General features: G+C 35.7%; 1 protein-coding gene across 6 annotated transcripts in view; it reads left to right on the top strand.

Annotated features, from left to right (window-relative positions):
* Slc4a10 (solute carrier family 4 member 10) overlaps window positions 1-13,542 on the top strand; it is a 223,431-nt gene that overhangs the window by 84,317 nt on the left and 125,572 nt on the right. For all 6 annotated transcript variants that reach the window (XM_005346462.3, XM_005346463.3, XM_026778880.1 and 3 more), the window contains one exon: window positions 4,273-4,354. In XM_005346462.3, coding sequence (XP_005346519.1) covers window positions 4,273-4,354 — 82 coding nt within the window. Of the gene's footprint in view, window positions 1-4,272; window positions 4,355-13,542 lie in introns of those variants that run through there.

A 13,542-nucleotide genomic window follows, 5' to 3' on the forward strand; every position in this document is an offset into this window, starting at 1 on the left:
AAGGTCCCTCAGATTTATCCTTTTGTCAGAAAGGGAGGCAGTTGCCTTTAAAGGTTGGAACATGATGAATATATGTCAGAGAGCCATAAATAACCAAGGCACAGAGAACAAGAAAGTACAGGATGCCTGGCCCCAAGTGGGACATCTGTGTCACATCACCTCACAGTGATTATGAAGACATCCCACAGTGTACATAAAACCTGCCTCTGCAAGCCCCAATCTGGAAAATGGAGGTAGACAGGAAGTCTTACCTCTAACTGAGGATCTATTGGGAAATGATAGCTGCTGGAAGAGGGAGAAGCTGTTTTCTCTAAGAGTACAGACACCAGTTAGTGGATAACAGTCTTGTGGAAGTCCATGCATCCAAGAATATATGGGCAGTAGAAACTGGATTTAATTAACTTAAAAAAATACAAGAACACAAAGGTGAGTGAGCAGAGAAGGAATTTGGATATGGGAAAAATTTGTTGGAAGGGACTATGACCAAAACATATGAAATTTTCTTTGAATATATATATATGCATATGTAGAGGTATTAATACACACATATATAGTTTATCCATAGGAAATGTTAAGTTGTATTGAAGACAAGCATATATTTATACACTGCTAAAATAGATTCAAACATGAGTAAATATGGAAGGTTGGTTGCATTGATTCAGAAACATCTAGAGAGATTCAATACAAAATTAAAGTTCATTGTTATACATTTGGGAGTACCTTCAAAGTAGCTTCAAAGCCATAGGTCTCTCCACATTCACTGTATCACAATTCTTGTTTAGTGTTTTGCCGAGTAACAATGAAAAAAGAAATGAAGCTTAAGGTCTTTCTGATAATTTTGATCTTTGAACCATAACCAAAATAGAGAACTTTAAATGCATGAATTAATACCAATTTACATCTGTGATATTTTTAGACAAAAGTTCATTCGGTAATGTCTTCATTGTATATCCAAGAAACATTTAAGGGAGTTGTGCATGTAAAAACTTCAGAATGAAACACATCAAATCAAACCAAACTCATTTTCAGAATAGCTTCTGGTTTATTTTTCTTTAAAGGAAATATTATAATTGTTTAGATGTTGGAGGCTATAACTTTAGGTTGAAATACATCTGTAATCCTGTACTTGAAAATCAGGTGTATTTGTGAGACATAGACAGCAAAAAATTAGCATAGATGAGGCATTAGTTTGGTCCCCTGTCAAATATGTCATTTCTATGTGATATGTGCATAGCAATTAAGTGGGAAAGTGCTTTCTTGTCCTTTGAATGTGGATGCATGACTTAATTTTAGCGTAAAAATATGTGAAAAACAGTAATGCATTTTAGTGTGATACATATTTTAATTTATTTTCTACACATATTAAGACAATTTGTAAAATTATCAGTAATAGTTCTAAATGGACTGAATTTTATTGTGTTCAGAAAATTGCATAAATTGTACCATTGGTTTTCTCTATTGCTTCTTCTTCTCAAACTAAGAGTTTATATATTTTAATAAAGAATATACCAATAGCCTATTAATTCTTCATTTTCATTTCTCTCTAATTTTTTCTCATTCATAGTATGTATTTCTTTTATGATCTCTACTGGAATATTTCAGAAAGACATAGGACATCAGGCTAAAAAATGTCCTTCTACCGTAGATTTTGCACATGTGAAGCACACAACAGTTGATCTTGTTAGGTCAAAAACATCTATACTCCTTTATCGTAAGGCAATGTACATTTGTAAGAAATGGGTGCCAAACTGCCAATATTACTTGCTGTAACTAAAAGGTATTTATAGGTGTAAATAATTCAGTCCTTCTTATGGACATGAGAACTTCCCAGTTTTACTTGATACAAAGTGGAATATGTGTGAAGTGTACTTTTCCCATTTTATGTCCCTGGCAATGGTGTCTTCATACTGCCCTAGCATCTCTCTTCAGTTCATCTTTTCAGTAGGAAAAAAGACAAGTATGCAATACCCCCTGCCCCCACCAGCCTAGTGCCTAATCTTCTGAAAATGTTAAAGAATTAGTAAACAACTCAGACAAGTTAACTGGATATATGTCGTGTTGCCCTGGTCTCTCTCACGGGGTCTTAACTTTCTTTCATGCTTCAGACGAAGATAGTGAGTATTAACAAATTACTGCGTAATATCTGATGCTTGTGTTTTGAGTGTTTATTCTTATCTGTGGCTCATTTCTTCAATGCTACTCACTTTGTTAAGTTGGTAAATAACAAAGCCTGTATCACCCATGCCCCAAGGCTGTGCAGTAGGAACTTCTTTACTTGATGTTCCCTTCTTTCTCAGAGTATATACATCAGCTCTCCCGATCCTCCTTCTAGATCTCAGGAAAATGGAGTCCCTTCATAGTCGTTTTGCACTTAGATTCTATTTTCTTTTCTGGAACTTGCTAAAATAATATTTTAATTGATTTTCCCCTACATGTCTTAGTTCTTTATACTGGCATCTTTCTTTCAGCCATCAGCTATGCAAAGGGCTGAATTGAAAGAAAACCATCACTCTTGTATTGAACACTTTTCTAACCATAACCTGTGTCTCTTTCTGTTATTCACTTGGCCTCATGAGAAAAAAACACACGCTTGGTTCCGGAACCCACTGGACCTATGAGATGGACATAAGCTATAACTCTGATGATTACTTACAGTCATCTAGCCTGCTCTAGCTATAAGTTCCCTGTCATTAATGTCAGTCCAGGGACAGGACCCAGTAACTCCCATGTGTTTGATTTCCTTTTTTCAGTGCTTAGTCATCTTGGTAAAAGGAGGTATGTTCTTTTGGAGATGGTTATGATAAAGGCTATAAATTTGGGCCAGTGTAGCAGGATTTTTGGTCAAGTAGATTTTTATTTTCTCTTATTTAAATCTTTGGAGTTGTAATTTGAATCAAGTATGGGAACTGATAGAGCAGCCGTTGCTATGCTTTTGATAAGTCTAAGTAGACACTTGGTTTATGTAGCCTGGAACTTCTTCATTCATATATATCAAATAAGAATCTAACAAACTGTCCATTTGCCTCCCTTCTAAAGCTCCTTGATCAACAACGAGTCTTTTAGGTCTCGGAGACTCAGACCATTTTTTATCACTGTTTTGATTTTGTTTTGCACATGCTAAACATCTATGTCTTGTCTTAGTAACAAGTCCTGGCATGTGTGCACCGGTTCCACTTGTCTTCTTTGCCTTTACCGATCCCGGTCCAGGGATAATAACATGGTACTGGACTTAGTCAAAGACTGTATTTCCTTTAACGATCCCGGTCCAGGGATAATAACATGGTACTGGACTTAGTCAAAGACTGTATTTCCAGCGAAAGGAAGCTGTCACCCATATCTGACCTTTCAAAGTAAATGGACGGATAGAAAGAAAAGGTTCTTCTCTTTTACAATGCACTTTTGGGTTTTTAAAGATTTTTTTTAACCAGTCACATACTAGAATTGACTTAGAAACAGATCCCAGAAGCTTCACTCTTTGAAGTATTTATTTCTCCTGTTCTGTTAAATATTTATGTTAAAATCAAATTTTTCATATATGCACAAGCAGATAAAATCTGGGAATAGTTCCACTATTTAGTATTGTGTTCTTTTTCATCATGGTGATAACACTGATTACATTAAATGCTTTCCCCTTATTTTGCTGAATTCCAGATTATTTAGTATGTTTTGTGAATGTGTACAAGGTTTATATGGTAGTATCTGTCCAGCCATTCTAAATTGGAAAATATATATGGAAACTAAATGAAGATTTAATGTACGTGATAATAATTTATACTCTTATTCAATAAGGTGCCTCACACTTACGCAAAAATAATTAGGGCTTTCATTATCTAATAATTGCCTACTAATTGCTTTCAAGGGACTAGATCAGTTTTTAATGGAAGTGGAATTATTTCACCCCGCCATAACATTTGTGGTGTCAATGCTAACGATTTTCATATTTTCCTTGTATAGTTAAAAATGTGATCTTGTTAATAATAGTTCTTTATCAGGGATAATAGTGACCGTTACTAAACTGACAGGATTTATTTTCTGTTTCTCATCTCACTAAAAAGTGATGCCAGCAGGAATGTAAGAGTATTGTCAATGTGAAGTAAAATAATTTATTACTCTGAATATTTGGACAAATTTATTTTAGTTTCTCTTTTAACTCAATATTTGATAATCTAGCAGACTAAATATCTAAATAGTAGGTCTTATTCAAGCTTACTTTTTGAAATTGAGAATATGTATACATATATTTATTTTATTTTATTTTTCCTTACTCTATAGAGAAATGATGAAGAAGCAGTTGTGGATAGAGGTGGAACACGTTCTATTCTCAAAACACATTTTGAGAAAGAAGATTTAGAAGGTGAGTTGTTATTTTGGTGGCGTAGTTGATATGCCTAATCCATAGGCATTACAAAGAGAAATGTAAAATTTTCAGTTGTGAAAAATGGAAAATGTTGATATGAAAGTAATTATGGTGTGCTGGTGTGCTGTAGATATGATTTTTTGGTACAGTGTAGGATGCCAACAGGCAGACCTGAAAATGGTGAGAAGCATTTGTCCATGCACAGATATTTATTCGATCCAACCAATATTCTAGAGACTGTTGCCATCTTTTCTATAAAACCTGTTCCAAGGAATTATACTTAATTACATAATGAAAAGAAAATGTAAAAGGAGACTATGTTTTTATTTTCTGTCCTCCCAAACCCAAATAATCACAAAAAAACTATATTAATTACAACACTGTTTGGCCAACGGCTCATGCATATTCCTAGCTAGCTCTTACATCTTTAATTAACCCATTTCTATTATTTTATATTTACCATGAGGCTCATGGTTTGTTACTTCACATCTTGTCTTGAGTGGCTACATGGTGTCTGCCTGATATTGCCTTCTTTCTCCCTGTATTCGGTTAAGTTTTCCTGCCTAGTTATATTCTGCCCTGCCACAGGATAAAGCAGCTTCTTTAGTAACCAGTGGTAATAAAACATATTCACAGCATACAGAGAGGAATCCCTCAACAATAAAAATAGATATTCATATCATATGAGATATGCTAGGACAAGAAGATTGTCAGAGCAGGTTCTCAAGAGCAGAGACTTAGGAAAGTTGGTTTTTGATTCAGGTAGCAGAATGAGAAAAAAACCTCCATTTCTATGTGTTGTCTTCAATGAGAAGGACTGATAATATAGTGGACACGTTAGAGTTTAATTGTACACACTCCAACAGCAAGCTGCATAGGTTCAAATGCCAGGTCTCTCCTTTCATTAGCATAGGGCCTTTAGTTAACTTTCTGCTTCTCTGTTCTCTCAACTGTTAGCACACTGATAGCAATAGGTATATCTTAAGGATTTTTAGAAAATCAAATAAAGTATTTCAAATAATACTTAGGAACAGAGTAGTATAGTATTAGCAATTATCACACTGTATTTAATGCTTATGCAGAATTAACTTTAATTTTTAATGTTTTAACTTTGATTTTTTTTTCTTGTCTTAGATATAAGGTATATAAAGCTAGTTATTTGAATGAGAGGTAAAACTTAGGTAGTCTTAAGTAGAGGTAATCATAACTAACTATCCATTGAGTGTTTTTCAATTTAAGCATTAAAAAGCACAATATTTTTAAATTTTACATTGCAATAAAGCTTTTAAATTTTAGTTAGTTTAAGAGTTTTTGAGTCTTATCTTTAGTTTCACTAATTCCATAAATTGATAGCTATAGCTGATATAATATTTGAAAACAACTTTAATCAACACCAACATTGTTGATAATATACATTATCTATTGAAGATATTTTGTATGGCACACAGAAAATAATATCCAAGTCCAAGAATGTTGACCAAAGTTTCTGTCCTACCAGGTCCTGCAATCATTTAGTCCCAAAAATCACACTGGGGTCTACATTAATTATAAACTGATTGGCCTATTAGCTCAGGCTTCTTATTAACACTTATATTATATTAGCCCATAATTCTTGTTTGTGTTAGCCATGTAGCTTGGTACCTTTTTTTGGCAAGGCAGTCACATCTTGCTTCCTCTGTGTCTGGATGATGACTGCAGACTGTGGCTTTCCTCTTCCCAGAATTCTCCTGTTCTCCTTGCTCCGCCTCTACTTCCTGACTGGCTACTGGTCAATCAGCATTTTATTAAAAATACAATAGACAGGGTACAGACCATTGTTTCACAGCATCCCCTCACTTTTTTTTTTTAAAAAGGCAAAATTAATTTTGCTACTGTTATGAATTGTAATGCAAATATCTGATCTGCAACTCCCAAACACTTTACAACCCACAGGTTGAGAACTACTGTCTTAATGACTATAATTAAGTTATCTGTGATAAAATATTACTCATAGAAACAAAAATGACATTACATAAAAATTTTTAATCGAAATATATTTTCAATTTTAAAATTGAGAAAAGTCTTATTTATATTGACTTATTTTTCTTATCTTCCTAACACACCAAAAGGCAAGCACCTCTGCTATTAATTGGTTTATAATTCACACACAGGCTTATAAGATCTGGATGGACCTCGAATTAGGTAACGTAGGAGTGATATGCAGGATGATGTAGTTTAGGAGTAAGTGGTAGAGTACCTGTACTGGGAGGCAACACTAAAGTTATAGAGGTGGTGGCTACTTCCTTCATGTAATGGAAAATAATATGACTTTAAGGAGCATATTTAGTGGTGCAGATAGCACAAAATAAATGTTTTAAATGGAAGAGAATTAGGACCGATATTGGAGACAAACACAATTTATAAATAGAAATATTTTTAATTAAAAATTCTCTATCTGAAATTTGTTGTTTCCTAGGATTTGTGTGCATCTTAGTTACTAGAATAACTAGCATAATTTAGCATTCTGAGTGCAGCTAGTGGAAATGCCAGGTGTATAAAAATATCTTTGAAATCTCAGGTACAATATATTTAGTGAAAAATAATCACCTTCTCAACAACAACAGCTTGAAGTAATGTATTAGCTATTTATTCACATATATTATGCATTCTGATGAGTGACAACAATTGTAGAACTTTTTTGCTGTCCAAACTGTTTCCTTTGTTTGTTTCGTGCGTGTTTTGTACCATTTCTGTCTTCTATTATCTAAAACTAAGAGAAGTTTTATGTGCTTATTTTGTACCTTATATTCTTACTAAATCCTCAGAATTGATATTAGTGACATCTGTTTCCATTCCCACTGGTTTCCTCCACTTGGTCATCTTCTGTTTACTGTCTATTGTGTCTTTCCCACTACCCATGCTCCTTAACACCACCAGCATGTTCTTTCTGCTTCATGTGTCAGTGCCTAGTGAAGGGTGTCAAATCTCTATCACTAGATAATCTTGGGATTATGATTAAATCAAACCTCAATAAAAATTGAGATTAAGCGATTTTTACTTTTTCTCTTCCATATCAGTGTGGGACTAGTACAGTCTGAAGTGTGAGACAACAAAGGGAAAATACAGTGAAACTTTATTATTTTAATTACCTTCTAATATATGTATAATAACCAGTTAAATTTGAATTGTGTAAATACTGTATGTTTAAATAATGAATGATGGTAATAAGTACAACAATGATATGTTTTCATTTATTATTTCATATTTGTTAAATATGTATATCTCTAGTACTGGTTATTAGGATTACCCATTAATACATCCCTTTAAAAACTGAGGTATAGGCTAGTGAGATGAATTTCGTGGGTAAAAATGGTTACTGCCAAGTCTGATGACTTGGATTGGAGCCACAGGACCCAGTTTGTAGAAGGAGAGAACCAGTTCCCACAAGTTGTCCTCTGTCTCCATAGGAGAACTGTAGCATATACATACCACACACACTTACACGCACACACATGCATGAAAGCATGCACTTGCACCTGAAAGATAAATAAATGCATTCATGGACATAATAAAAAGAGAACTCAGTCATTTATTTCCTTGGTTATCAGTAGCTTTGCCTTCTAATGGCTCACATCTGAGTACCTTGTTGTCACTGTGAGGAGTTGACTGTTGCCTACGGAGGCAGCCTGCCCCATGACACACTGGATAAAGAACTGCCCTGAAGAAGCCCAGTCAGTTGATCCTTCTTTCTTAAAACATGGACTATTCTGATGTACTATCCCTGCTTCAGGGTTTACCCACAGGATTAAAGGGGCCTGCTGTTGTAGGTAAAGCATTATTTGGCTTCCTTCAGTATTAAATTGTGTGTCCTAATTTTCTCAAAGGTGTTATTGCTGACTCTCAGCAAACTCTCTGAAAACAAATATCTATCTAAGAAAATTTTTTCCTTCGAGCAGTCCAACCTGCCCATTGAATATTCCCTGGAACCTATAGTTTTAAAACATAAAGTTGTCAGGTCTTTCATTTTGTATTGTTAGCTTATGTGGTTAAGACTTTTTATAGCATAATAGGTGTTGGCCTGTTCTTATCTAACATAGTCCATACTCATGGCCTGTGCCTCCTGTGGCCCTACTTAACGTGATGAGTCCATATGCATGACCCTACTCTGCCTGCACCTTCCCCCATCCCCAGACCTAGACCAGGTCCTACATCCAATGCACCAGCCATGTCTGAGGAACCCTAGTACACCTTTGCCAAACTTCAGGCAAGGGTCAGGTTTTACATTCTGTGCACCAACCAAGCCCAGTATACCCCACCCCAGTTTACCAGTCTTATAGTAAAATTGTATCATGAGAGCTACCTAGATGAATACCAGACACAGAAATTCAAAGAACAATAAAAAACTTCATAAAAAAATCCAATAAATTTAGAGGACACCAGGAAACAGGTCAATGAATGTAAAAGGAATGAACTTAAAGCAGATGCCTGGGTAGTGCTCAAGATAGAACAAACCGAAGGTAAGTAAAACAATAAAGACAGTACAGGAATTGAGAACTGAATTCAATAAAGAGATAGAAATATTGAAGAGAGTTCAACCTGGAATGAAAATGGAATTGAAAACATCAATAAACCAATTTGAAAACTCAACAGAAATACGTGCACGTAGACTGGAAGAAGGAGCTAGAATATCAGGACTCCGTGATAAAAGCAGAGAAATTAGACCACATAACAAAAGAATATGAAAGACTTTAAAGAACACCAGAAAGGAACTGGTACATGAGCTTCCAGAAGCCATAAAAATGTAATATCTTCAAATTATAGGCATAGATGTGGGGAAGAATCTCAAGTCATTTTCTTAGACTACATTTTCCACAAGACACCCCCCCCCAAATTCTTCTTTATACTAAGGAAAGACATATCCATATTTATACAAGAATCACACCAAACCAAATATACAAGACCAGAAAAGAAATTCTCATATTGTATCAGAGTTAAGACACAAAATATAAAGAATGAATAAGTAAAGGGTATTGAAAGCTACAAGAGAAAAAAAAAGTTCAAAGGGAAATCCATCATTGTAACAGGTGATTTCAGTGTGGAAACTTTGTACAGATAGAAGATCCTGGAGGAATTCACTTCAAATTCTAAAATACTATGACTAACAACATCAGCTATTGTTCCCAGCAAAAACTACCTGTCATACTTAAAAAAGAAGGAAAATTTTCCACGATACAGAAGAATTTATGTACACACCAGACCAAACCTAAAGAGAATCTGGACGTGCACTTTTTACTGAAGAGAAGAACAGGAATAGCCATGACACTCTAGGAAGAAAACAAATTGAGCTACAATTACTGAAACAAAATACAACTTAGAATAAAAGCAGCAAAAGATAATGACTGCAACCAACACACATAGTCCAACAATAAATTTCAACATTGATAACCACAAGTTCTAGTTAAAAGACACAAAATAGATTAAGAAACAAAATCTAATTTTGTTTGTCATCAAGAAACTCACAAAATGAACTCCATGTTTTTGGTTTGTTGTTTTGTGTGTGTTTTATAGGGTGTTGGTTTCATTTTGATTAGTTTTTAGCAGTTTTTGTCTTACAGACTTTCTTTTGTTTTGATTCTGGTACATTTGTAATAAAAAGGCACTAGCCTTAGCAAAAGGATTTATAGTCTCTGGATGTGATCTTAGTAGTAGTCTTATGTAGCAAATTCAAGCATGAGGTGAGGAAAATGCATAGGAAATGTTTGCAAGATACTCTCAACTATCTTTAGAAGTGGTAACTTAAAGCATTTAAAAGATAGTTATTTGGAAGATGGTATATACTTCCATTTTGTTACAAAAATAGTAGAATTCTGTATTACAAAAATAAAAAACAACTGTTAAATTGTTAGTGCTACCCAACAGCGGATAAAGCTCCTTAGCAGCATTTCGTTTTAGAAATGAGTTGACTTTAGCCCCTGCACCCCTTAGAGGTGGTGGAACCTGGGAGAATAGGGCCGATAAATAAGGCAGACTAACGTCTCATGCGATAGTCAACTTTATTCAGAGCCTCAGACAATTTATGCTAATAAGAAGGGTCACCTGAGTAAAGTTCTCTTGAGTTAGGCTGTTTACAATCACAAGGACAAGCTGCACGTGGCAGGGCAAAACCATGTTTCTGCACAGAGGGATCTAAAGGATAGTTTAACTATACAATGAACATCAACAGCGAGCAATACTGAGTAACCCGCAGTGAACGCACTCCTGCGACGCCTGGGAGGAGCACAAAAACACATTTTAAGAACAATTCTTTGTTTTGAAAAAAGTGAGGTCACAAGACTCTTGTCTTATTTTTTTGTAGTGGTCTCAAGAACTCAGAATTCTCCTCACATGACCCCATTCCTGGACTGGGTTTCGACAAACTTCAGCGTATTTCAAATGTTAAATGAGAGGTTTCAGTTGGGAAATTTCTAAATAATTTTTCAGCGCTAAAGTTTATGATTTCTAAGTGAACTTCCAAACCCCAAATGTACGTTAGAAGAAATTTCATATCTCTTTGTTTAATGTTTCATTGAAACATTTCATTAAAGCATTGAAGTTTTCTAGGCGTTGCATGCACTGCTAGTGGAATCTGAAAAGGGACTTCTTGTCTATATGGGTTAAGGGCTTCCCAAGTGTTCAATGAAATGTTTGTCTTAATAAGCCGCAAAACTGGCTTTATACTGCCTCAAAGGCAAGGGCAATTTGAATCACAGTAGATGTGAAGAAGTGCCTCACGTCTGAATTTTGGTATTGAAAGGGTATGTCTGATTTCATGGGTTATCATTGGTTAACTTTCAAAATATTATTTCAAGGTATGACTTTAAGCATTGTGCAAGTACATACTTCTGGGATTCTTCATAGTTTTCTAAGGATTTCTAATACTAAATGATTGACTATATCCCATTTAGTCTGAATCCCATTTAGTGAGAATTAATAGAGCTATAGATTATTTCTTTAGCTTCCCATTGGCCCCCATCACTCTCTACTTAGTACCTATTATTGAGTGGTAGATACTATTCCTGATACTAGGAATATAGCAGTGAAGAAAAACAAGATAAAAAAATATAGAGAGCCTGTATTCTAGACATGCTCTTCTAGTTTGTTCTAGACAAATGTTTGATACAGACAGCCTGTCCAATTGGTCTAATTCTCCTACCAGACAGATAACTCGTGGCGTGCAGGGTGCAGGCAGTAAGAGTGATATAAGTTGCCACAAAAGTTATGTGACTAACTGCTTGCTACTCTAAGACTTGGGACATTGCCATTAAAACTGTTGATTCTCTTGTTGTTTACCTGGGCAGTGCTGTGCTACTCAGTCATGTAATCTCCTTTTCTTCATACACCTATGAAAACTTGCCTGAACCTTACGTGTTATACTTCTTAGTAACACAAGTCTTTTATCTTCCTTATATAAAATAAAGGCAATATATACAATTACTTTCTCAATAAAAATTTCAGTTGGAGGTTTTTAGCAACCGGGTGAGTTATGGAGCTACAACCAGTTACACACACACACACACACACACACACACACACACACACACACACACGTACGTCTGGTGGCTGCTGTTGAGATGGGAATCTTGCCAGCCTTTTTGCATCCACAGTATGTGTTCTTGATGGGGACTTGTGGTGGTTACCCATTCCTGCCAGCTTAGCTTCATGTAAGATACTGCCCGTTTCAGAAATAACTTACAAACTTTGAATGTCAAAGCAAGGGATTTTAGTTCTGCTTGTCTTCTTATTAAATGGTTCTTTAGATGCTACATAAAATAAAAGGATGAAAGAAAAGGTTGCAGAATTGGTTGAGCCCTCCTGACAGTGAGCTACAAACATGGAAGAGATCCACAGGCCCTACCACATACAGCTGCTCTCTGCAACCAACAGGTTTTAGGAGAGAAGGCAAGTAATCAAGTTGTGTACCCACTGGCAAGCCCACCACACTCTGATGGTTAGTTCTAAGCTTGGAATCATACAAACAGTCCTGACTACATTCTACAGGACTCTAATTAAACTAAAACTAATAAACAGAGAAAGAACTTATAGGGGTGGAGCTGGTTTGGGCAGAATGAAAATGGGAGAGCCCAATGAGAAGTACCAAAATAGATACTATGACATGAACCAAAGAAAAAACAACAACAAACAAACAAAAAACAACAACAAAACCCAACCAAACTAGGGGCAGAAGAGCACATGACTCTAACCTCATTTCAGTTCTTTGCTGCTTTCTACTTGCCCTGTTATTTTTAAAAAAATAACTTATTTTTATTCTATTTGCATTGGTGTTTTTGCCTGCATGTACGTCTGTATGAGGGTGTCAGATTTCCTGGATCTGGAGTTAGACAGCTGTGATCTGCCATGTGGGTGCTGTAAGGTGAGCCAGGGTCCTTTGGAAGAAGAGCCAGTGATCTTAACCACTGAGCCATCTCTCCAGCCCCCTGCCCAGTTATTCTTTCACTCTTTTCACTCAGAAGGAGACATTTACTTGGTATCCCCCAAATAATATAACTATTTCAGAAATTCTTGTGAGACAGGGAAATCTGCCTTATTAAGGTGAGTTGATCAAACTACTTTTGAATGTAGAAAATTGTAAGTGTATAAGATAATAAAGGGGGAAATTTAGGGGCAAGAAATATAGAATGATTCATCTTTGCCTTTACCAAGCTGTGATGTCCTGTAACCCCGCCCTCCCCGAATCCCTCCCATCCTCCTAACTCCCTGGTCTTGATTTGTCAATGTTGCTGTTTTCTATAGCTAAAGGTTTTCTCTGTGACTGAATGTTTTCAGTGAACATAGGGTCAGGAAAAGAGTGGCACATCTGGCTCTCAGGGCCTAGCATAAATTTGACTCTATTAATGCTTAGCCATATTGGTAAACTGAATGAATTGTTTTAATCTACAATTTTGTGGAAAAATCATAAAAATAGCAGTTTCTTCATGCTAGTATACGTTATTGTAATGTATATTTAAAGAAATCAATATTTTGTGAAGATCAGAGGAGAATATATTAGTAAAACACAACACAATAGCCGGGCAGTGGTGACGCATGCCTTTAATCCCAGCACTCGGGAGGCAGAGGCAGACGGATCTCTGTGAGTTCGAGACCAGCCTGGTCTACAAGAGCTAGTTCCAGGACAGGCTCCAAAACCACAGAGAAACCCTGTCTCGAAA

This window comes from Microtus ochrogaster, chromosome 4 (genome assembly GCF_000317375.1).
Source record: "Microtus ochrogaster isolate Prairie Vole_2 chromosome 4, MicOch1.0, whole genome shotgun sequence".
Lineage (NCBI taxonomy): Eukaryota > Metazoa > Chordata > Mammalia > Rodentia > Cricetidae > Microtus > Microtus ochrogaster.